Source organism: Oncorhynchus clarkii, chromosome 6 (assembly GCF_045791955.1).
Source record: "Oncorhynchus clarkii lewisi isolate Uvic-CL-2024 chromosome 6, UVic_Ocla_1.0, whole genome shotgun sequence".
Lineage (NCBI taxonomy): Eukaryota > Metazoa > Chordata > Actinopteri > Salmoniformes > Salmonidae > Oncorhynchus > Oncorhynchus clarkii.
The window spans coordinates 40,542,553-40,565,923 of NC_092152.1; the positions used below are offsets into that span (position 1 = coordinate 40,542,553).

The following is a 23,371-nucleotide window of genomic DNA, read 5'->3' on the forward strand; positions in this document are numbered from 1 at the left end:
AAAATTGATGGGCAGATGGATGGAGCCAAATACAGGACCATTCTGGAAGAAAACCTGATGGAGTCTGCAAAAGACCTGAGACTGGGATGGAGATTTGTCTTCCAACAAGACAATGATCCAAAACATAAAGCAAAATCTACAATGGAATGGTTCAAAAATCAACATATCCAGGTGTTAGAATGGCCAAGTCAAAGTCCAGACCTGAATCCAATCGAGAATCTGTGGAAAGAACTGAAAATTGCTGTTCACAAATGCTCTCCATCCAACCTCACTGAGCTCGAGCTGTTTTGCAAGGAGGAATGGGAAAAAATGTCAGTCTCTCGATGTGCAAAACCGATAGAGACATACCCCAAGCGACTTACAGTTGTAATCGCAGCAAAAGGTGGCGCTACAAAGTATTAACTTAAGGGGGCTGAATAATTTTGCACGCCCAATTTTTCAGTTTTTGATTTGTTAAAAAAGTTTGAAATATCCAATAAATGTCGTTCCACTTCATGATTGTGTCCCACTTGTTGTTGATTCTTCACAAAAAAATACAGTTTTATATCTTTATGTTTGAAGCCTGAAATGTGGCAAAAGGTCGCAAAGTTCAAGGGGGCCGAATACTTTCGCAAGGCACTGTAGTCCTGAGGCATGGTCCTAGGCCTCAGGTCCCCCGAGAGAGAGAAAGAAAGAAAGAAAAAAGAAAGAAAGAGAGAAAGAAAGAAAGAAAGAAAGAGAGGAAAAGAGAAAAAAAGAGAGAAAGAATACTTAAATTCACACTGGACACCGGATAAGACAGGAGAAATAATCCAGATATAACAGACTGACCCTAGCCCCCCGACACATAAACTACTGCGGCATAAATACTGGAGGCTGAGACAGGAGGAGTCGGGAGACACGGTCAAGGGCAGTAGCTGTGCGTGGGTAAAATCACCGGGGAAGCCAAGCCCCCCCCCCCCCCCCCCCCCCCCCCCCCAGAAGCCATATTATAACCTATGTGGTGTGATAATTGCGTTGTGGTGTGATAAATGCTAATGCCATCCTCCACTCTTTCATGTTGACGAAACAGTCTATGACTGTCATATAGTGCATGCTTTTAGTTTTTGTTGTCCTAGGCTACCTGGTTAAAATGCTTTCTCACTAGCCTAACTTCCTTTCATGGGCGACGATAAGCCATCTGGTTAACATTAGCCTACTACATCTAGTCCAAATCCCTATCTCCATCCATGGCTAATTTAGGAAAGGGCCCATTTTAGCTAGCTAGCCACCAGAGGACAATGACACAACGAGATGCAACAATTCAACAAGCTTGGCTTCCCTTGGCAACCATGAATACACACCACAGGTCAAGGGAAATATAGTATTCTTTCTAACAAAGATATGAACATATATTTAAGGATGGTGTGTATCCCTGGAAATAATCAGAATTCATGTAAACATTAAAGGTTTGAAAGCATAGCTTGTCCAAAAAAAATGGGTTAAGTTGAGTCATGGGACAGAGTAAATTAAGCTGCTTACACTTTTTTTTTTTACTTAATGAAGTATTAAAATGACCTTTTAAAACCATTTCCCAAACACAATTCAATGCAATCACAATGCTTTTTTGCCTTTAATAATTTTAAGCAACTTTTAACACAGGCTTAACAAATAACAAACCCAAACTTTTTGGAAACACTTAACATAGGCCGGACCCTGTTCCCCAGTCATAATTATTATTTTTTTACCTAATTTGCGTACCACTTTTCCCATGTGGTTTCTTACTTCACAGACTCCATGAAATGATTACCTTTTCCTAAATATTTGTTAAAATGATTAATTTTGTGTTTGATTCCCTAGAAACAATAGTGGCTCAACTTGCACCAATCTCCCCTAGGTGCCATTATCTAATAAATCTGTCAAGGTACTGCTGCTATTCTGATGTAAACCTATCTTGCCACATCGAAACAATTAACCATTTAGAATTAAGAAAAATACTTTAATTCATAGCAGAGAAGCTGTAAGAACAGCTTTAACATTGTAGGCCTATCTGCTTTTGGCATCATAGTGCCATACTCAGAGCCATTTTATTAGAACTGTCACAAGGTAGTAGCAATCGTGAAAACAGTTGACGAAGTGAAATTTGTCCCTCTGCTCTTTCCTTACATTAGCTAGCTAGCTAGTAGTCAGTGTTTTGGTTAAATGCATGCCAAAGTGGTCCCTCCAGAGAAAAGCTCAAGTGATTGTATCTTCATATATTTCAGACAGTTCGTGTGAGCTCTTCTACGAGAACATTAGCAGGAAGCACGGTAAACTCAGATAGCTTGATAGCCAACTTTCTGCAAGAAGTTGACGTTAGACCGGTTTCTGTAAACAAAACCTAGCTAGCTAGCTAGCTAGCGAACGTTCGCTGGCAATTAAGCAACCAACGTTAGCCAGAGAGACCCCATCGTCGGGTCTATGGCTAGGAAACAACCAATGAAGTACTACCTAACTAGTTGGTTATCTTTAGAGATGAAAGGGCCAACATAAATGACAGAATATTGTCATTAGTCGACCGTTTGTATGTGGAATAGGCTATAATGTGTTCAAATGCTATTATGTAGCTAGCATATGCCTCTGTAGCGTTATCTAGCTAGCTAACGTGTCTATGTTGTGTTGTGGAGGAATAGCTAGGCTAACTGAACATGACTATATAACTCCAGATAGGCTACTGAATGGCATAATTGTATATATATATTTTTTTACTGTTATTTCCTTTTTCTTTGTGTTCTATTAGAATGTAGTGTCATCCTCCTTACGATTTATTGGATGTAACATAGTGCTATGAGTTATATATTGCTTCCCAAGAGATTGCCTACTTGATTCAAGGAAACAATCGTTGTAAATTAATGTGAAACTAAATAAAAGTGCCCCTTTCTAGGACAAGGTCACCTGACCGCTCACAGTGGAGAGAGGTCAAGGGTTATTGCAATTCTGAAGAGAAACAATTTCGTTCAGTTTGTAGCTATTACTGCCTGTATAGAACTTCATTGTGTGTTTATGATTCACAACACACTGGCCTTACTCTTCCCCTTGTCACTGTAAGACATATTTGCTGTGTAGATGTATGTCTTTTTTCTTTTTACACTGAACAAGAATTTACCTTTAGGGACAATAAATATCTAGGCAATTGAATGGAATTATTCATCTCTGTCATACATCCACACACGTGCTGCCCTGTGTGATCAGTAGGGTTGGCACTTGTTTTGCTACGTTTGGTTTAGACTGTTGTCTGAAAGATTTTCATAATTCCACCGAGTAAGTTGGTAACCCTTATGAGGAGAGCAATCTCTAGTGTAGAAGTTAACATTGATTTTAGTTTTTTTTTTTTTTCAGCAAGTGTGAAGACCATGGTGGTGAATCTCTGCCTGCCACATTTCAAGACCACCATCCAGTGTGACAAGGTACAAAACATTTTACATTGCGTTAGGATTGTATGGACCGGAGCTGACATTATCCCCGCTTCCATGGGTTGTTTTCTAGCGTTGGTTCAACGTGTCGGCTAACAATCTGAACAAAGGTTGTATGCTTTATTTAAAAAAAATATATATATATATGATTTAACCATTTAATGAACTAGGCAAGTCGGGGGGGGGGGGGGGGGGTGCGCATCTAAGTAAAACATCTATAATGAGCATTCTTATTGGAAAAGTTCAGATACTTGCTTTCCTCCTGGGTGCGAACCTGGCATCCAACTGAAAAAGCCACCTTTCCTTTTTGTCTCGTCTCACCCTCTTGTCCTTCTTTAATACATCTGTGGTCATGTTCTGTCTTCTGGGTATTATGGAGAGGAGGAGGAAAAAGAGCTAGGGTGAGAGATGTGCGCTAGAATGAGAGGAAGAGGTTGGGAGGAGAGGGACAAGTGTGGGAGGTTGAATCACAGCTGACCTTGCTCTGTTCCTCGCTTTGTATTATAGGCTGAATAATACTCTCTTGGCTAGTCCTTATTATTGTTCTGGGAGTGAATCTTCAACCTTTTCTCTTTTGCCTCTCCCTCTCCTTTCATTCTCCACCTCTTTGCCCTTCCTGTCTCCTCTTTCCCTTACCTCACTTTACCCCTCATAACTTCTCTCTTCAACCCTACCTATCTCCTTCTCCTCCTCCTTTCCATCCCTCTCCCCTTCCTCACTCTTCACCCTCCTCTCTACTCTCTACTTTTCCCACTCTCCCTCATCTAGCTGTGTGCAGATGGGTATGACGTCACCAACCTCCTATCGGCCGACCCAACAGTCCGGAGGCGAGGTTTTAAGCTGGAGTACTTCCTTCGGCCACCTGTTCAGGTGAGCTTACGCTCTAGAATATTTAGAGGTTAATCTTAGGACATCACTGTCTTATTCATCATCTCTTTCTAGAGAAGTGGTCATTTTGGGCGTGTGTCTGTCTAATCTTCCCTTTATCTTCCCCTAGGTGACACTGCAGTTTGGTTTCCAGGTGGAAGTGTGTCGGGTGGATGTGGAGCTGTGGCCCTGGGGGATGGACCGTGGACAGGCCTGCAAGAGGCTGGAGATCAGCACCAGCTCTGATCCCCCACTCCCTCACAACCACAGCCTAGAGCAGGGCCTAAGTCAGGTCCAACAAGGCCAAGAGAAGGGCCAGCAATGGGATCAAGCCAAGTCCCAATTCAAAGGCCACCAATGGAGCCTCCAGGCCCAACAATGGAGCCTACAAGGCCAGGAGAAGAGCCAGCAATGGGCCCAACGTGGCCAAACTCAGAGTCACACAGACACCAGCCAGGGGGATTTCCGCCTAGTGGGACGCTGTGAACTAAGAGAAGAGACCCATGTCAGTTTCTCCCATCCCTGTTTCCGCCCGCGCCCTCCCTTTCCCTCTCTGCCACCGCCCCCCCGAGAGGGGTGTAGACAAGAGGAGCTGTGGAGCAGGGGGCCGCTCTCACTAGGCTCTGTGAAGCAGCTCCGTGTGTCAGTGCCGTACGGTGCGGGTGCCTCCGCGATGGGGCTCAAGGCACTGGCAGTGTGGGGTCTGCCTTCTCGCTGCTGCCCTCCAGAGGAGGCGGAGAGGGTGAGAATAGCACATGAGAATGCTAGCCTGAGACCAGCGCCACAGCTTAGCCACTTGGCATCAGCGCAGTCTCCACCTGTCGTTCAACCACAGCCACTGTCACAGACGACAACAGCAACTAGGTAAAGTGTGTAATAAATGCTGACTTGTTTTCAACACAATATATGATGCAAGGTGAATTGTAATTCTGTTCCACAAGCCAAAGGCAAAATCTCTGGGACGATAATAATGTTCTGTATTTTTCTCGGTCCAACCCCCCTCCCAGCCTGCTGCAGGTCCCTGAGGATTTCCTGGACCCCCTGACCCAGGAAGTGATGCTGCTCCCTATGCTGCTGCCCAGCGGAGTGTCTGTGGACAGCTCCACTCTGGAGGAGTACCAGAGGAGGGAAGCTACCTGGGGTCGTGTTCCCAACGACCCCTTCACCGGTGTCCCCTTCATCCCTGAGGCACAGGCCCTCCCCAACCCCCACCTGAAGAGCCGCATCGACCGCTTCCTGCTTCAGACAGGGTTAGAGGTCAGGGAGGGGATGGTGGGGAGGCAGGTCCAGGGGGAGAGTCCGCACACCTCCAGGCTCATACCCCCAGAGAGGACTGGGGACAGTGGGGACTCTGCTGTCACTACTGCTGCTGCTGCTATAGAGTCAGCCAACCACCAGGGTGCACTTAGCAGAAACAGTGGGACACTCGCACAGACTACCCAAAAACGTGCAGAAAGTGTAAATACTGAGAGGAGCCACTCTACACAGCAAAGGGGAACCGGAGCTTTTAACAACAGGGTGAAGAATGGGAAGGACCGGTGTGCTGGTAAAGTTGGTCATAAAGAAGGGGTAGTCGATAGAGTGAGTCCCCAGGATATAGGGCCAGATTTGGGGAGTAGGAGGAAGAGAGAGCTGGAGGTTTGGGCCACTCTGATCCGCTCTAAGGGAAAGGGTGAGCCCACCGCGGCCAAAGCAGCCTCTGCTAGTGCTGGTCACGCCAAGGAGCTACTTCCTGACTCGAAAAGACTAAGAACAGACACAAACTCCACTATCTCCACAGGTAAGTGGTAAACTGGTGTAGACAATTCAAAAAGCTTGAGAGCAAAACATCAAGGCATTCATTCTCTTGCTAGTTCAAAGGCCTTTATTGAAGGTTGGATCTATCAAATATTTGAATGTGTCACTCATGAGAGTTGCTGTGTTATTCCTTTTGTTCCAGCCACCGTTCCCAGCGGTAGCTCCCATGAGCATTGTTCGTCTGCCAGTCTAGACCATGAGCAGCGTTTGTCTGCCAGTCTAGACCAGGCCCTTCTCTCAGCCCTGCAGGGTCGACCCTCCTTTACCTCCTACACCTCCCAAACCCCCCAGGTCCAACACAAACACACAGACACACCCGCTGACACCCCAACAGGTAGGAGCAGCGGCTAGTGGCTGGTATGAATATGGCTAAGATGTATCTTTTCCTCTAAGTAATCACTGATCTGACAAGGAAAGACAATTCAGTGGAATCCTGTTTTTTCTCTTCTCCAATCCCATTCAGAAAAGTGATTACTTCAATTAAAATGGCTGTAATGCTTTTATAAGGTTTTCCATCAACTTCAGGGTTGAGAGTACGAATGAATGATGGAGAAAAGTATTGAGTTGAACAGTCATTAGTTGAACAAGTTAGATGGTTAAGTAGTGGGATGTTGCCTAGTTACCAGGGAGAAAGACACTTAAAACATAGAGAGGCAGTCCAACGGCAGGATTTTCAGGCCTACTACACTGTACCAAGGTCTTTCAGTTTGTTATTTTCACCTACAGTATGTGTGCAGAGATGGGTCAAGATGGGTCTTTCTTTATACTGGATCCTCTGCGACTTGCCATAAAAGCGTTATTTCCATTGCTGTAATTCCTGTAGTTTGTTGATAGCCTTTTTTCAATAATGTTTCAGTTGATGGAGAGTGAGTACAGTGGTCTGTGAGAGAGAAAATAAAAACGGAACAGATACTCATTCAAGGTTATATGTACTGCTCAATACATGTTCTCTTTCTCTCCTTCACCCTCTATAGCTTTTCCTATTTCTCTCCTTCCCCCCCTTCTCTCTCCCCTTCCCTTTCTCTCTCTCCCAGGTGAGAACAGGTGTGGTTCATGTTCCTGCTCTCTGTCCGTCTACTCGACCTCTCCGTCAGCATACCGCCTGCCCTGTGGTCACTTCCTGTGCCGCCCCTGCCTACACAGGAAGTCCCGCCCACTTGTCACCACAGCAATGCCCAATCACGTCCTATGTCCCACCTGCAATATCCCTGCCTCTTCCAGTAACATCACACGCGTGCATCACTGAATGAAAAAATGTGTGGCATTAACCACTGAACAACCCTACTCACTGAAAACATGTGTGTTGTTAACCACCACCGGACTCCCACTCACTGTACATGCCTGTGCTCTTCACTGCAAATGTGAGGGGTGGACATTGGAGGAAACAGATTACAATGGGACTCTTTATTATCCCTTGGGCCTTGATAAACAAATACACCTGTCTTGTGCTGCCCCTCTACCCCACTCCCCAACAGAAGTCATTAAAACGTTTACAGACTAAACTTCTTAAATGTATGTTTTAGTTTGTTTTATTAATTGTGGTGATGTGGGTCGTACTTGCACCCAAGTGTCATAACTTAAGGAGAGTGTGTTTCTGCTTTATCTAACTTGTCTTGCTAAACAAGGCAATATTGTAGCGCCACAGCCTTTTGTCAGCTGCCTTTGTATAGATTGATCAGAGAGGAATAGAAAAGTGTGTTCAGTCACAAAGAAAAGTTGGGGGAGATGGAGAATGAGAGAGAACAGAGTGGTCCAAGGTTGCTGTATCTGAGTGGCCAGTACAGAAAAACCTCTTTGCTGATCCCGCCCCCCCTGTTTTCAAGATCCAAATAATATTTTGCCACAATAGTCTCAAACATAAAGACAAAAATGTTAATTGACAGAGACTTCATACATAGGTCATTTAAAGCAACTTCATAGGTGAATAGATTTATCTATACTATTCTCCCTCTCATTCTCTTCGGCCTTTTCACATTTGGGCAAAAGTCCGTCCTCTCTCCTCCGTGACCCGGAAACTGAAAAGTGGTTGAGGATAGTGTCAATATGATAGTAGGTGAACGCGAGAGTGTCTCCCCCCCCCCCCCCCCCCTTCGATAGCCACCTTTCATCGAGGACAGTCGTGTATCCTACCCGAGTCCTTCGTAGAAGAGTTTTGAAATCTGCCACATCGCGTTTGAATAAGCTATTGTTTTGTAAGAGAAGGACATGTTCATGTTAAAAATGATAAGTAGCATGTTGTTTTTATCTAGAAAATGTATTGCGCAACTAACTTTGTTTTTATAATTGTGCACATTCATTTTGGGATCCACCCTGTAAAAGTAATTTGCTTGATGACGCACGAGTGGAGGAGAGTCTCATTTCATATGTTCGTCCACTTTCTCTCAATTTACCTTTTTCAAAAGGAGGTGAGTGAGGACGGAGCAGAGGACGCATGAGTTCAGCTAATACAGTTGAGGAAAAGGCCCTTGCCTTCTCTATTCCTCTCATCCGTCTCATTGTGAGGACCCTTGAGTTGTTTGCTGAAGGCTAAAACACCTCAAACCTCTAGGCAATCGATGAAGAGTGAGAGGTAGAGAAAGTGACAGTGAACAGAGTGCTCCCAAGGCTGACGTGTCATTGTGAGGGAACAAAGCAGAACCATGTGCTGAACTGACCCCTGGAGGCCTGTACTAGATCAACATCCCTCTGCTCCCTCTCCTCCTTTCTACCAACTCAACTGACAGAAGGAGGCCAGTACAACATGGAACTCGTCTACACCTGTTTATTCAATCCAATTCAGTTGTATACTTTATTTATTTTACAAGGGCCAATTGTGTTATACAAATCTGTGAAGAAAGCTCTGGGCATTTTGTGATCCTGAGGCGAAAGAAACGCACACCCATTTAGGCGAGGTACTGGCAAGCAGAGTAGAACACTTTAAAAAATAAAGGAGAACCGCACACTCTAGGTGCTCAGATGCAAAAATATTTATGTCCAACATGTCAAAAGACAAGCTGTCTTCATCAGGGTATAATGACAAACACTATTGAGATGACTAATTTATATAGTGTCAAAAGAGACACACAGGTGTCTGTAATCATGGCCAGTTGTGGCTTGATATCATTGGTTAATTCTCATATATTAAAATAGCATACAAAAAAACATAAATGGATAGCGTACGATCATAGATACAATTTGGCTACATAAGCCTACAAACATTTACAATAGCAAAATCACAATAATCACAAGAATGGCTTCAGATCAAAGTTTACGTAGAGACCTTTTTGTGATCCCCACACCGCAATCATTACAAAGTATAGGAGTTAGGAAGTTGAGGTTGCAAGGGCAACGTAAAGCTGGACAAGTGTCTTGTCCCTGGTTCTCTGTAATGGGTGACTTGGCAGACAGCAATGCTGGTGTTCTTTCTCTCTCTCTCACTGACACTCATTATGGGGTTATATGGGTAGAATTGGAGATTGTTTTTTTACTAAACATTGAGATCATAAGGTCTATGCAGACAGACACCAGTCAAACTAATCTTCCAACAGTACACAAATTATGTGTACTGCTGTTATGAGGCTGACAGGCTACAATATATATATATATATATATATATTAAACATGCTCTCTCATGTAAACCTTCCTTTGAACCACCTCAACCACATACACTTGAAAGTATAGCAGAATGAGGTACTGTACTTATAATGTATAGACCTGTTTTTACGAAGGTATCTTGAAATGATTTTCTACTTATCAGAGGACCAGCCTCAACTCCCAATCACTCTCAGGGAGATAACAAGAACACAGTTACCCTCCTACTAAGCATCTTTTGCCTTTTTGTATTTCTGAACAATCTGCCTGCTTAATTTCATTTGCTATTTACAAGTTAATCAGCAACATAATGACAGTTTATAAGAAGAACACAAACCTAAGCATGCATCAAGACTCTCATCTAGAATACAATAATTAATCTGGTCATTTAAATGTCAGTTTGAGATGCAAATCTATATTGGCAGACATGTTTTGCTTCTTCAGACATCAATAAATAGAAACACATCTCGAAGGGAAACTTATTTGTCACATTGTCCATGGAACACGTTCGCTGTGATATCATGTTTAAGTCTGTTTTACCTCTTGGACTTTTCTTTCCACATCATGTAAAGTAGTGTATTAAGGAACACTTTAGAAATATGCCATATAAATACCTAAACAATGATTACGAAATGATATTTTGTTCAAATAAAATCATACACCCCCCCACTGGGCACAGACGTTAATTCAACGTCTATTCCACATTGCTTCAGATGACGAGGAAACGACGTTGATTCAACCAGTGTATGCCCACTGGGTTGCTTTCATGCCACCTAGCTAGCTGCCACATACAGGTAACTGCCAACATAAAGGAAATCTCAACATCAAGTGTCTTAATGTAGCGTTGGCCCACCATGAGCCAGAACAGCTTCAATGCACCGTGGCATAGATTCTACAAGGGTCTAGAATTCTATTGGAGGATTGTCACTAGTTTCCACAGCCACAAAGTCGTAAACCTGACTATTTCTACAATAGATTTTCTTAAAATGTGATTTTAAACCTAAACTTAACCACACTGCTGACCTTATGCCTAACCTTAAATTAAGACCAAAAAGCTCATGTTTGTTTTCATGAACTTTTACGATAGCCCATTTTGACTGTGTGGCTGTGGTAACTAGATGTGAGACTCAATGAATGGCCAAAGCCATCGATTACGTTTTTCCGTTCATATGCGAAGACTCAATAGCGCAGGAGAGGAAGAAGCGAAGCGAGAGGTTGTACATAGGCCAAGATTTGTCCACAAAAATAAACCCACAAAGTGAGGAAGTTTTGTATGGAGGTCATGAGAGTGTCGAATTTGGTCAACGAAAAATATACTTACTAATTTGCTACGTGGGGGTTATTTCGTAACGGTTAGGGTGTTACGAATGCACTGATAAAACTGGACGCACGTGGAATTTCGGCAACTTTAAAAATAACAATTATATCGGAGGTGTGCCTGTTGTCATAGAGCTAGATAGAGGACTCATCGGGGATATAATTCACTTTAGCATGGACATTGCCATTGAGGGATTGAACCATTTTAAAGTTGTCAACTGTGCGGGAATGAAGAAGAAAATGTACTACTTTAAAATGGAGATAGCCTCAATGTCGCTGTCAATGCTGTTACAGACACAATAATGGCACAGATACAAAGATATCTCTATTACCCGTTGTTCACACACGTATCTGCCCTCTCATTTGCTAGAACAGACTTTCTTAATTTAAAGTATGGGTCGACGTGTTAGAGTAAATGTATAATTATTTAATGAATTACTTTAATATTTTTTGACCAAGAGCAACAGCGCTCTGTTCAGTGCGCTCTCTGCTTAGCGGTGTCAGTTTGGCAGCTGCGCGAGTGGGAGGGAGATACCCGTGTACTTTGCGGTTTACCAGATATTTTTTCTGCAGTTTCCTTGAAGATCACTCCGCGACCCGAACGCTACAGCGCTGTCATTCAGCCAATGACTTGTCATTCAGCCAATGACTTGTCATTCAGCCAATGACTTGTCATCCCACTCGCCGCTGCCTAAAATTTGTACCATTTGTAGCTAGACTATTTAGATTTGTTATTATGGAGACACACTTTTCCCTATAACATTAACGCACTAGAACCGATAGTCATTGGAAAATGACTTTTGGCGCACAAGAGCTCTTTAGATAAATTCGCTCTGAAATAACATATTGGCCTTTTTCAGGGGCTATAATATAGGCTACCTGCATCTAGCTCAGCAAACCATGGCAAAGTTGAATTACAATTTTAAACCCAGATATTAGTCAGTATGCCTAGCCAATGCCTATTGATATAAGTAAATCTCGCAAATAGGCCATTAATAACGGTTTGTTGTCTTAACATCTGGCACAATTGCCAGAAAAGCTCGGGTCCCAGGAAAACACAGAATTTCTCATTTGGGTCCCAGGTTGAAAAAGTTTAAGAACCCGTGGGCTAGAATGGTCCCACCAGATCTCGCCTAGTCCCGCTTGCCTTCCATTTGTGAGGACAGGTATTTCCATTGTTTAACCTTGTTCACATTGCAGGCCTTAATGCTCAAATCAGTTTTGTTTTTCTAATCTGTTTTGGAATACTGACTGTCCAAACAGCAAGTAACAAGTGACTGTTCAGACAGCCGTCATTTGCTGACATGGCTACGCTAATTGTCATTGTAACGATGGGTGTGTGTGCAGTAGTTTACGCTGATTAGTCGGTGCTCGTGCTTCCTACTCAGAAGTTATGTAGCAAGCTAAGGTGACAATGCCTGCCATAGACTTTTCCCAGTTGCTTTGCATGTTCAAAATCATAGTGTAAGAACACAAGGGGACTCACGAGTGGCACAACGGTCTAAAGCAGTGCTTGAGGCGTCACTACAGACCCATGTTCGGGCCCAGGCTGTGTCACAGCCAGCCGTGACCTGGAGACCCATGAGGCGGCACGCAATTGGCCCAGCGTCGTCCGAGTTAGGGGAGAGTTTGGGTTTTGGAATTCCTTGTCCTATAACGTTCTAGCGACTCCTTGTGGCGGGTCGGGCGCCTGCAACTGACTGCGGTCGCCAGCTGGACGGTGTTTCCTCCGACACATTGGTGCAGCTGGCTTCCGGGTTAGCGAGCAGTGTGTCAAGAAGCGGTGCGACTTGGCAGGGTCGTGATTCGGAGGACGTATGGCTCTCCAACTTCACCTCTCCTGAGTCCGTATTGGAGTTGCAGCAATGGCACAAGACCAATTGGTGAAAAAAAGGGGTACAAAAAATACAAAAAAACAACAACAATTATACACTTTTAAAGCCTCAGGATAAGATGATCCAACTTTCAAAATAAGTCATTTTTGGTGAGCCACAGCAGACTACTAGCTTCTTAGGTAGCTGTTTACTTTCCTAGCACGTTCACTCATTTGCTTCTAAACAATTAACAAGCTAGTTAGCTACCACATGTTCTTGTCAAACTGTATGCCAAATATATGCCAAATAACATTCTAAAAGCCACTTGAGGGCAATTAAATCAGATTTGACCATCCAGGAATCAGATTTGTATCTGACTTCAAACAACCTACAAAGGTGGTTTGAAATGTGGCTTGAAATATCCAATTGCATGTGCTTTTAAGCTCTTCAGACTGAAGGAAGAAGAACAGATTTGAATTGGATATGCCATAAAATAGGATTTGAGTCACTTCAAACTGCCAATGTGAACATGGCTTTACTCAAGTTGAAGGCCGCCCAGGGTACTGCAGGCTGCCATTAGCAACTAAATTAGGCCTATCCTTATAAATTCTTCTGTGTGCGATTGTAAAATAATCGGTTCAATAACATATACAATCCCCACGCTATGGAAGGCACCTACCATCGTCCCCATTCCCAAAAAGTCTCCCCCGACTGAGTTCAACCATTACCGACTTGTTCCTCTCACATCACTGATCATGAAAGGCTTGGAAATACTGGTTCTTAACATCCTACTGGCCACTGTTCACTCCTCCCTTGATCCCTACCAGTTTGTTTACAAACCTCAGGTGAGCGCATCAGTAGTGACTGTACTGCAGCTCACCTCTAGGAAACGGCGCAGTCGGACCACTTGATCCGGCTGATCCCTCACAACACACAACTTAAAAGTCAAATAATGGAATTAAGGAATATATAAATATTAGGATGAGCAATGTCAGAGTGGCATCACTGCGCGTTTCAGCAGGAGTTTCAGTTTCATGGTATCACCATAGTGAAAAATTCCATGTATTTTCTCAGATTTATGCCTTTTGTCTGTTTCATATTTGTTTTATCAATTCATGTGTGAGCTGTGCCAATAGTTTCCTCTTGAAGGACAATACATGTGATTCTGATTCTACATCTGGTGTATTAGAAGCAATTATTGGTACCATGGTTGTCTTCAAAAACATTTTTTTATTTACACTAAGATTGACCCCGAAGATTAAAATGTTATATTCACTATAGTGGGGGATCCTGTTTTCTGCTAATAATGCCTGCAGTACAGCTGTCGGCCTTGAACTTCCATGTCTTCAATGAGAGGGAGCAGTCATTCTCCCCTGGCAACGCCATTCTTCCACAAGAAATTCCATAATTTGTGTTTTGTTGGTGGTGGTGAAAAACACTGTCTCAGGCGCCGCTCCAGAAGTGTTCAATTTGGTTGAGATCTGGTGACTGAAACCGCCATGTCACATGGTTAACATCGTTTTCATGCTCATCAAACCATTCAATGACCACTCGTGTCCTGTGGATGGGAGCATTGTAATCCTATGGGGATGCCAAAATAGTGGCCTGCCCAGCCTTTTTATACATGACCCTAAGCATAATGGGATGTTAATTACTTAATTAACTCAGGAACCACACCTGTGTGGAAGCACCTTCTTTCAATATAGACAACTTTATCCCTCATTTTCTCAAGTGTTTCCATTCATTTGGCAGTTACTTGTACATAAATAATTCATAAAAATTAAACCAAATTAGTGTACATGCAGTTTTGAATACAGACTAGATGTTTTCTTCTGCCAGGTTCAAAGTTCTCTTTTGTTGCTCAGATAATTTAGAATTTTGGATGCAGAGACAGACACTGTGTGACGTCTCTTTCTCTTCCCTCTCCCTTTCCCTCTCATTCCCTTGTTCTCTCTTTCTATTAACTTCAACCCTCTCCAACCTCTGTGGTGTCCTGAAAACAAGTGACCATCTCCATCCCTCTATTCGTAGGGTCATACAGTCAAGGCCATTACGTGCCAGTTGTATAGACTACCTTGGCCAGGCAGTGCCTATACATCCCACCCCTGCACTGAGTGTTCTGCTATCTAGTTATCAGAACAGGTTATCTTTGGCTCTGTCCAGAAACATTGAAACAACCCCTAACCCCCAGGCCCTTGTGCATGGCTCTGACTTATGCCGATCTAAAAGGATTGGATAGGTACAGTGCTTCCCATAGGATATTCTTCAGCATCAGTGGCATAGGTAGCAGGGAATTTTGGGGGTTAATGACAGGGAGAAGGTCAGTTGTGGTGGGACATTCTACACCAAAATGCATGAAAATGTTTTCTTCCTTTGAAACTCATCTGAATATCGAGGACAATTTAATTTTATCTATTGATCTCAATGACATCACCATAGAATTCTATGTTAACCCCAAAAATGATTTAGCTAGTGTAACTTTACTGTATCTTAGCAAACAATTATTACAGCAATGTGGAGCTACAGGTGGCCTATAGGCTACATGAAGTTCCGGGGATACGTGTTGTTTCCAAACAGGGCACTTTCTGTCTGCCTAACATTATTGAACAAATTGTTTATTTCTGTTTTATACAAAGGGTGGATCTAATCCTGAGTGGTCTTTACCTTTCTCCTTCCTTCTAAATGTGGGAAACCTACAACTCTCAAAGAACATGCAACAGGACCATCCTAAAATCAGAGGCAAAACAGAAAAGGAATAGGAAAAACTCTCAATTGAAAGGACATCATGGTGGCATAGGTTATGCCACACAGGAAGGACAAAAAGTCTAACTGAATTGAGAAGCAAAATAGAATATGGTATGGCTTAGGCTAATGGGAATTGTTGATTTGCAGGATACTAGGGGGTAACTAGCTATGATCGATGTCTAATTGCTAACACAAAACAGCAACCCTTGGGAAAAAAATTGTATGTGGATGAAGGTCATGCTTAGGCAAATTAACAATAAAGAGAAATAAATGCCTACAGTTTACACTTTTTTTTAAGGTATTTCATGAAATGTTGTTTTTAGAAAAGGGGTGTTTTTTAAAAGTACCGGGGGTAACTTAGCCAGTACCGGGTTGCCAGTAACCCCCGTAGAAGATAATGGCATAGGGTTTCACACAAGTGTGTTAAAATCCATTTAATGGGTGGAGTTTAAATTCTTTAATATGCAATACTTAAAAGCTAAGTATTGTTGTCTTATTTGAATTATTTTTTATAAAATATGGGGGGGAAATGGTGTTGCACATGTCACCATTAATATCCGCAGTATAAGAAGATTTTATGTAAAGATCCTCTTTTTAACTCACCTGCACATTCATTTTCTTTGTTCTTTCTCCTTTGTTCCTTTTCCATACAGTCCATTATGTACAATTGCACTAAATATTAGTTGAATAATGCAAGATTTTAAATCCCAGCAGTCTTTAAAATGACATTCAGGAGCGAAAGGTTTTCAATAGTTTTAAATTTATGTAAAAAAGGTTCATTGGATTATTGGAATGGAATATACAGTTCCTTCGCAACGTATTCAGACCCCTTGACTTTTACGTTACAGCCTTATTCTAAAAATGATTAAATAGTTTTTCCCCTAATCAATCTGCACACAATATCCCATTATGACAAAACAAAACAAGATTTTTTTTAACATTTTTGCTTATTTATATTAAAAAAAATGTAATATGAAATATCATAATTGACATAAGTATTCACACCCTTTACTCAGTACATTGTTGAAGCACCTTTGGAAGAGATTACAGTCATGAGTCTTCTTGGGTATGATGCTGCAAGCTTGGCACACCTACAATTGAAGTCGGAAGTTTACATACACCTTAGCCAAATACATTTCAACTCAGTTTTTCACAATTCCTGACATTTAATCCTAGAAAAAGGACCTGTTTTAGGTCAGTTAGGATCACCACTTTATTTTAAGAATGTGAAATGTCATAATAATAGTAGAGAAAATTATTTATTTCAGCTTTTATTTCTTTCATCACATTCCCAGTGTGCCAGAAGTTTGCATACACTCTATTAGTATTTGGTAGCATTGCCTTTAAATTGTTTAAAAGGTCAAACGTTTCGGGTAGCCATCCACAAGCTTCCCACAATAGGTTGGGTGAATTTTGGCCCATTCCTCCTGACAGAGCTGGTGTACTGAATCAGGTTTATAGACCTCCTTGCTCGCACACGCTTTTTCAGTTCTGTTGTGGCCACTTCAATACCTTGACTTTGTTGTCCTTAAGCCATTTTGCCATAACTTTGGAAGTATGCTTGGGGTCATTGTGCATTTGGAAGACCCATTTGCAACCAAGCTTTAAATTCCTGACAGATGTCTTGAGATGTTGCTTCAATATATCCACATAATTCTCCTCCCTCATGATGCCATCTCTTTTGTGAAGTGCACCAGTCCCTCCTGCATCAAAGCACCCCCACAACATGATGCTGCCACCCCCATGCTTCACGGTTGGGATGGTGTTCGTCAGCTTGCAAGTCTCCCCCTTTTTCCTCCAACGATGGTCATTATGGCCAAACAGTTCTATTTTTGTTTCATCAGACCAGAGGACATTTATCCAGAAAGTACGATATTTGTCCCCATGTGCAGTTGCAAACCGTAGTCTGGCTTTTCTATGGCGGTTTTGGAGCCGTGGCTTCTTCCTTGCTGAGCAGCCTTTCAGGTTATTTCGATATAGGACTTGTTTTACTGTGTATATACAGTGCCTTGCGAAAGTATTCGGCCCCCTTGAACTTTGCGACCTTTTGCCACATTTCAGGCTTCAAACATAAAGATATAAAACTGTATTTTTTTGTGAAGAATCAACAACAAGTGGGACACAATCATGAAGTGGAACGACATTTATTGGATATGTCAAACTTTTTTAACAAATCAAAAACTGAAAAATTGGGCGTGCAAAATTATTCAGCCCCCTTAAGTTAATACTTTGTAGCGCCACCTTTTGCTGCGATTACAGCTGTAAGTCGCTTGGGGTATGTCTCTATCAGTTTTGCACATCGAGAGACTGAAATTTGTTCCCATTCCTCCTTGCAAAACAGCTCGAGCTCAGTGAGGTTGGATGGAGAGCATTTGTGAACAGCAGTTTTCAGTTCTTTCCACAGATTCTCGATTGGATTCAGGTCTGGACTTTGACTTGGCCATTCTAACACCTGGATATGTTTATTTTTGAACCATTCCATTGTAGATTTTGCTTTATGTTTTGGATCATTGTCTTGTTGGAAGACAAATCTCCGTCCCAGTCTCAGGTCTTTTGCAGACTCCATCAGGTTTTCTTCCAGAATGGTCCTGTATTTGGCTCCATCCATCTTCCCATCAATTTTAACCATCTTCCCTGTCCCTGCTGAAGAAAAGCAGGCCCAAACCATGATGCTGCCACCACCATGTTTGACAGTGGGGATGGTGTGTTCAGCTGTCTTGCTTTTACGCCAAACATAACGTTTTGCATTGTTGCCAAAAAAACATCTGACCAGAGCACCTTCTTCCACATGTTTGGTGTGTCTCCCAGGTGGCTTGTGGCAAACTTTAAACTACACTTTTTATGGATATTTTTAAGAAATGGCTTTCTTCTTGCCACTCTTCCATAAAGGCCAGATTTGTGCAATATACGACTGATTGTTGTCCTATGGACAGAGTCTCCCACCTCAGCTGTAGATCTCTGCAGTTCATCCAGAGTGATCATGGGCCTCTTGGCTGCATCTCTGATCAGTCTTCTCCTTGTATGAGCTGAAAGTTTAGAGGGACGGCCAGGTCTTGGTAGATTTGCAGTGGTCTGATACTCCTTCCATTTCAATATTATCGCTTGCACAGTGCTCCTTGGGATGTTTAAAGCTTGGGAAATATTTTGTATCCAAATCTGGCTTTAAACTTCTTCACAACAGTATCTCGGACCTGCCTGGTGTGTTCCTTGTTCTTCATGATGCTCTCTGCGCTTTTAACGGACCTCTGAGACTATCACAGTGCAGGTGCATTTATACGGAGACTTGATTACACACAGGTGGATTGTATTTATCATCAGTAGTCATTTAGGTCAACATTGGATCATTCAGAGATCCTCACTGAACTTCTGGAGAGAGTTTGCTGCACTGAAAATAAAGGGGCTGAATAATTTTGCACGCCCAATTTTTCAGTTTTTGATTTGTTAAAAAAGTTTGAAATATCCAATAAATGTCGTTCCACTTCATGATTGTGTCCCAGTTGTTGTTGATTCTTCACAAAAAAATACAGTTTTATATCTTTATGTTTGAAGCCTGAAATGTGGCAAAAGGTCGCAAAGTTCAAGTAGGCCGAATACTTTCGCAAGGCACTGTAGATACTTTTGTACCGGTTTCCTCCAGCATCTTCACAAGGTCCTTTGCTGTTGTTCTGGGATTGATTTGCACTTTTCACACCAAAGTACGTTCCATTCTAGGAGACAGAACCTGTCTCCTTCCTGAGCGGTATGACGGATGTGTGTTCTCATGGTGTTTATACTTGCGTACTATTGTTTGTACAGATGAACGTGGTACCTTCAGGCGTTTGGAAATTGCTCCCAATGTTGAACCAGACTTGTGGAGGTCTACAATTTGTCTCTGAGGTCTGATTTCTTTTGATTTTCCCATGATGTTAAGCAAAGCGGCACTGAGTTTGAAGTTAGGCCTTGAAATACATCCACAGGTACAGCTCCAATTTACTCAAATTATGTCAGTTAGCCTATCAGAAGCTTCTAAAGCCATGACATATTTTTCTGGAATTTTCCAAGCTGTTTAAAGGCACAGTCAACTTAGTGTATGTAAACTTCTGACCCACTGGAATTGAGATACAGTGAATTATAAGTGAAATAATCTGTCTGTAAACAATTGTTGGAAAAATGACTTGTGCCATGCACAAGGTAGATGTCCTAACCGAAATGCCAAAACTATAGTTTGTTAACAAGAAATGTGTTGAGTGGTTGAAAAATGAGTTTTAATGACTCCAACATAAGTGTATGTAAACGTCCGACATCAACTGTATATTTGGGGAGTTTTTCCCATTCTTCTATACAGATCCTCTCAAGCTCTGTCAAATTGGATGGGGAGCGTTGCTGCACAGCTATTTTCAGGACTCTCCAGAGATGTTATATCGGGTTCAAGACCGAGCTCTGGCTGGCTGGGCCACTCTGGCTGGGCCGTTCATCTTTCCCTCAAGTAAAATTGCCTGCTCACTTCACTTCACTGCTCACACCTTATCCAGTCCCCACCTGTGACTGAAAACAGGAAAGAGCTCTCTCTGAAAACCTGCCCAGGGACTTCAGTTGAAAATTAGCCGACTGGCTAAAACCGGTACTGTTACTGAAACGTTAATTAATAAAAATAAACAAGAAGCTCAAAAACGTAGGTAGCTATCTAGCTATATGACATAAAAAGCTATGTAAAATAGTTGAAAGGCTATAAAGTAACATTTAGTGTAAAACTGTCAGTCATTAGTGGAAACATTTACAACTGCAATTAAGTTACTTTTTAAATCTTTTTTTTATTTTATGTATTTTACCTCTGGTAGTAATATTGCTAGCTAGCACTCCTAGCAGCTTATGCTAACTTGCTAGCTGGCTAGCATTTACTGCTAGTGAAGTTGCTAGCTAGAAAGTTTACAAACAAATTATCTAAATGTTCCTCTCTAAACAAGTGGATTATTATGTTAAGGCTTTCCTACTTGTATATTTACAAATATATATATAGATCTAACTTCATTGGAATACAACTACAACTTTTTCAAATTTGATTTTTTCAAATTAACTTACCATTTTGTTGAAATATTTCCAAAAGTTGTGATGACACAGAGGACATTTTTTGTTGAGCAAGAGCAGTGGCAGCCAGGGAAAATGTTGGGGAAATAATTTGGTGACATCTTGTGGTCTTAATGTGAATTACAGGGGCGGTGGCAGTTACCCCCGGGGGCTAGTTACCCCCGAGTACCCTAACTCCATCACTAAAGGCAAATGTATGAAAAAACTCTGACGTCAAACAACTTTGAATGACAAACCCATCCCATATAAGTAACGGATAGCATCGAATATCTGTCAGTCATCCGTGAAGCAGCAAGAGGAATATATGTGCGCTTTTTCTGCACAATTGCAATGCCACATTCCACGCTTCTACTGTGCGTCATCGGACTCCTAGCGTTCTCCTCTGCCTGCTACATCCAGAACTGTCCCAGAGGCGGGAAGCGCGCGTTACAGGACACCGGCATCAGACAGGTAGGCAGGCCTACGTTACAGACTGTTCTATTTTCCGAGTCCTCTTTTTTATTCTATATACGCTACACTATGCTTTTTGCACTGTTTTCTCCCCCCAGAGTAGACAGACTACGCACCACACAACTTCATTATAATCCATAGGCCTAAAGGTTTGGATAATGACCATTTGAAAATGACCGGGTGCAGTAATTTATTTCACCTAATGCATTTTACAGTTATGTTTTTTCTAATGGTCATACTGTTATGTTGACAACTCATCAATATAGAGCCTATTTTTTAATACAATTCGGTATTTACACGGTCATAATAAATGCAGAATGGAATTTAGATTGAACCTACATAATTGTAGGCTATTCTTTTTTCTTCTTCTTGGAGTACATCTGTGCTTCCCGTGCTCCTGAAAACACACATAGGCCTACAACAATGAAAACATTTAAAAAAAATTTATGGATAATTGTATTTCCAATACCAACTATTATCAATAATTGAATCATAAACAAATGACACATTGAGGTTCCACTAGCATAAAAACAATAGAAAGCCAGCTAACTGGTCTCTCTCCCTGAAGTGCATGACATGTGGACCAGGGGACCAGGGCCGCTGCTTTGGCCCCAGTATCTGCTGTGGGGAGGGGCTAGGCTGCTGGATGGGCTCCTCAGAGACAGCACGCTGCTTTGAGGAGAATTACCTGCCCACCCCATGCCAGACAGGAGGGAGACCTTGTGGATCTGATGCAGGACGCTGCGCTGCACCAGGTGTTTGCTGTGACTCAGGTACAGTAGGTGTCATTGTTCATTTCTGTCTATTGTGTTTCGTCTGTGTGTGTGGTTGTGCGCTTACCTGTCTGTCTGTCTGTCTGTCTGTCTGTCTGTCTGTCTGTCTGTCTGTCTGTCTGTCTGTCTGTCTGTCTGTCTGTCTGTCTGTCTGTACATACCAGTGTATACTTGCACAATAAATGCTATGTTTATTCGCTTTCTAACTTTCATCATTGTATGTATGTCGACAGAGAGCTGTGTTCTAGATCCAGACTGTTTGTCGGAGAGTCGGTACCACTCTCCTGGTGATCACAGCGCTGGCGCCACAAGTGACTCACCGGGGGAACTGCTGCTGCGCCTGCTACACTTTGCCACCAGGGGGCAAAGTGAATACTAACAGTAACTCCAGAGATTCACTTACATGTTCCCTAATTCCAAATCAACCCTTACTAGCCTTTGACACTTCTCGTAGATCGGAAAAGATTGAAATGAATTACTTTATTTTTTCAGAAGGAACTTCAAGTAATTGGATAGGTTTTAGCAATATGGTAATTGTTCCACCTTGCCTAGTGATGGCGATTTTGCCATATTGTTGACCACTACTATCAAAACCTTTTACATCTATCTATACAGTACCTAGGCTAGGGGCCAGCGGTCGATTTGGAATCAGGCAAAATGGTTAAACTGACAGAAATAACAGGATAAAATGGATACAAGTTATGAACTGTCAACAAAAGAGTGTTTTTTCCACCTAAGAAAGTATATGCACATACATACATTACATATATACGTTTTAAGTTCTACAAGACATTGTTTTTCCTAATGCCTCAATATAAATAGGTAATGTATACACCACAGAAATACAGACATTTAAATATGTAGGAAATAAATAGTTTTCTTGCAGTGTTGTAGAATGATCAGATTAATGTTCAACAATCATTGTTGTTAGTTTGTGAAGTGCTTGTAGATCACTACATTAATGCAGTGCATTACAGATATTACTATTATGAATCACCATTTACTGAGAATCACTGCTGTTGTATAATTGAATTAAAGATATCAAGAAATCACTACCAACCAAACTTGTCGGTTGTCTTTTGTACCCAGTTCCAAGCCAGGTTTTGTACTTCTACAGAGTAATTATACCTGTCTCATAGCTTTGATTTACTGAAAGAAACGGATGCGTCTTGACTGGTTCTACAGTGTGTGTGTGTGTGTGTATGTGTGTATGTGTGTGTGTGTGTGTGTGTGTGTGTGTGTGTGTGTGTGTGTGTGTGTGTGTGTGTGTGTGTGTGTGTGTGTGTGTGTGTGTGTGTGTGTGTGTGTGTGTGTGTGTGTGTGTGTGTGTGTGTGTGTGTGTGTGCGTATAAGTTTTCTAGGATGGTATGTGCAGCCAATACCTGGATAATTCATTATAAAGGGTCTGAGGAGGTTTGAGAAGACACCTATGTGTCACGAACCGGCTCGTAGCCCGTAACAAAGAGGGAGACAACGCAGAGATAACGGAATAACAAAAATATGTTTATTAAATAAAGTAAACTATATACAATTAACAATGGTGCGTGTGTAGGCAGTAATCAGT

The 23,371-nt window shown here is 42.1% G+C and overlaps 2 protein-coding genes across 4 annotated transcripts; both read left to right on the forward strand.

Moving 5' to 3' along the window:
- The first annotated feature begins 2,124 nt into the window (after positions 1 to 2,124).
- Positions 2,125 to 7,576, forward strand: LOC139411151 (U-box domain containing 5). Of its 3 annotated transcripts, none has more exons than XM_071157032.1 (7): positions 2,125 to 2,267; positions 3,337 to 3,404; positions 4,179 to 4,280; positions 4,408 to 5,141; positions 5,285 to 6,057; positions 6,217 to 6,408; positions 7,049 to 7,576. In XM_071157032.1, the coding sequence occupies exons 1-7, from the start codon at positions 2,165 to 2,167 to the stop codon at positions 7,318 to 7,320; spliced, it is 2,244 nt and encodes a 747-aa protein (XP_071013133.1). In that variant the 5' UTR covers positions 2,125 to 2,164; the 3' UTR covers positions 7,321 to 7,576. The 3 variants fall into 3 exon arrangements, with proteins under 3 accessions (XP_071013133.1, XP_071013134.1, XP_071013135.1); XM_071157033.1 differs by having other exon boundaries at positions 2,146 to 2,267; positions 7,109 to 7,576; XM_071157034.1 differs by having other exon boundaries at positions 2,150 to 2,267; positions 3,341 to 3,404.
- Positions 7,577 to 20,914: 13,338 nt separating this feature from the next.
- On the forward strand, positions 20,915 to 22,396 carry LOC139412077 (arginine vasopressin). Its single transcript, XM_071158873.1, has 3 exons — positions 20,915 to 21,034; positions 21,603 to 21,807; positions 22,041 to 22,396. The coding sequence occupies exons 1-3, from the start codon at positions 20,915 to 20,917 to the stop codon at positions 22,184 to 22,186; spliced, it is 471 nt and encodes a 156-aa protein (XP_071014974.1). The 3' UTR covers positions 22,187 to 22,396.
- Positions 22,397 to 23,371: the final 975 nt, after the last annotated feature.

Bases quoted from the DNA above. Each gene is read 5' to 3' on its own strand.
- LOC139411151 (XM_071157032.1), top strand. From the start codon at position 2,165: ATGCCAAAGTGGTCCCTCCAGAGAAAAGCTCAAGTGATTGTATCTTCA. The intron at 3,405-4,178 runs GTACAAAACATT...TCCCTCATCTAG, and splicing joins CCACCATCCAGTGTGACAAG to CTGTGTGCAGATGGGTATGA. The intron at 6,058-6,216 runs GTAAGTGGTAAA...CTTTTGTTCCAG, and splicing joins AAACTCCACTATCTCCACAG to CCACCGTTCCCAGCGGTAGC.
- LOC139412077 (XM_071158873.1), top strand. From the start codon at position 20,915: ATGCCACATTCCACGCTTCTACTGTGCGTCATCGGACTCCTAGCGTTC. The intron at 21,035-21,602 runs GTAGGCAGGCCT...CTCTCCCTGAAG, and splicing joins AGGACACCGGCATCAGACAG to TGCATGACATGTGGACCAGG. The intron at 21,808-22,040 runs GTACAGTAGGTG...GTATGTCGACAG, and splicing joins AGGTGTTTGCTGTGACTCAG to AGAGCTGTGTTCTAGATCCA.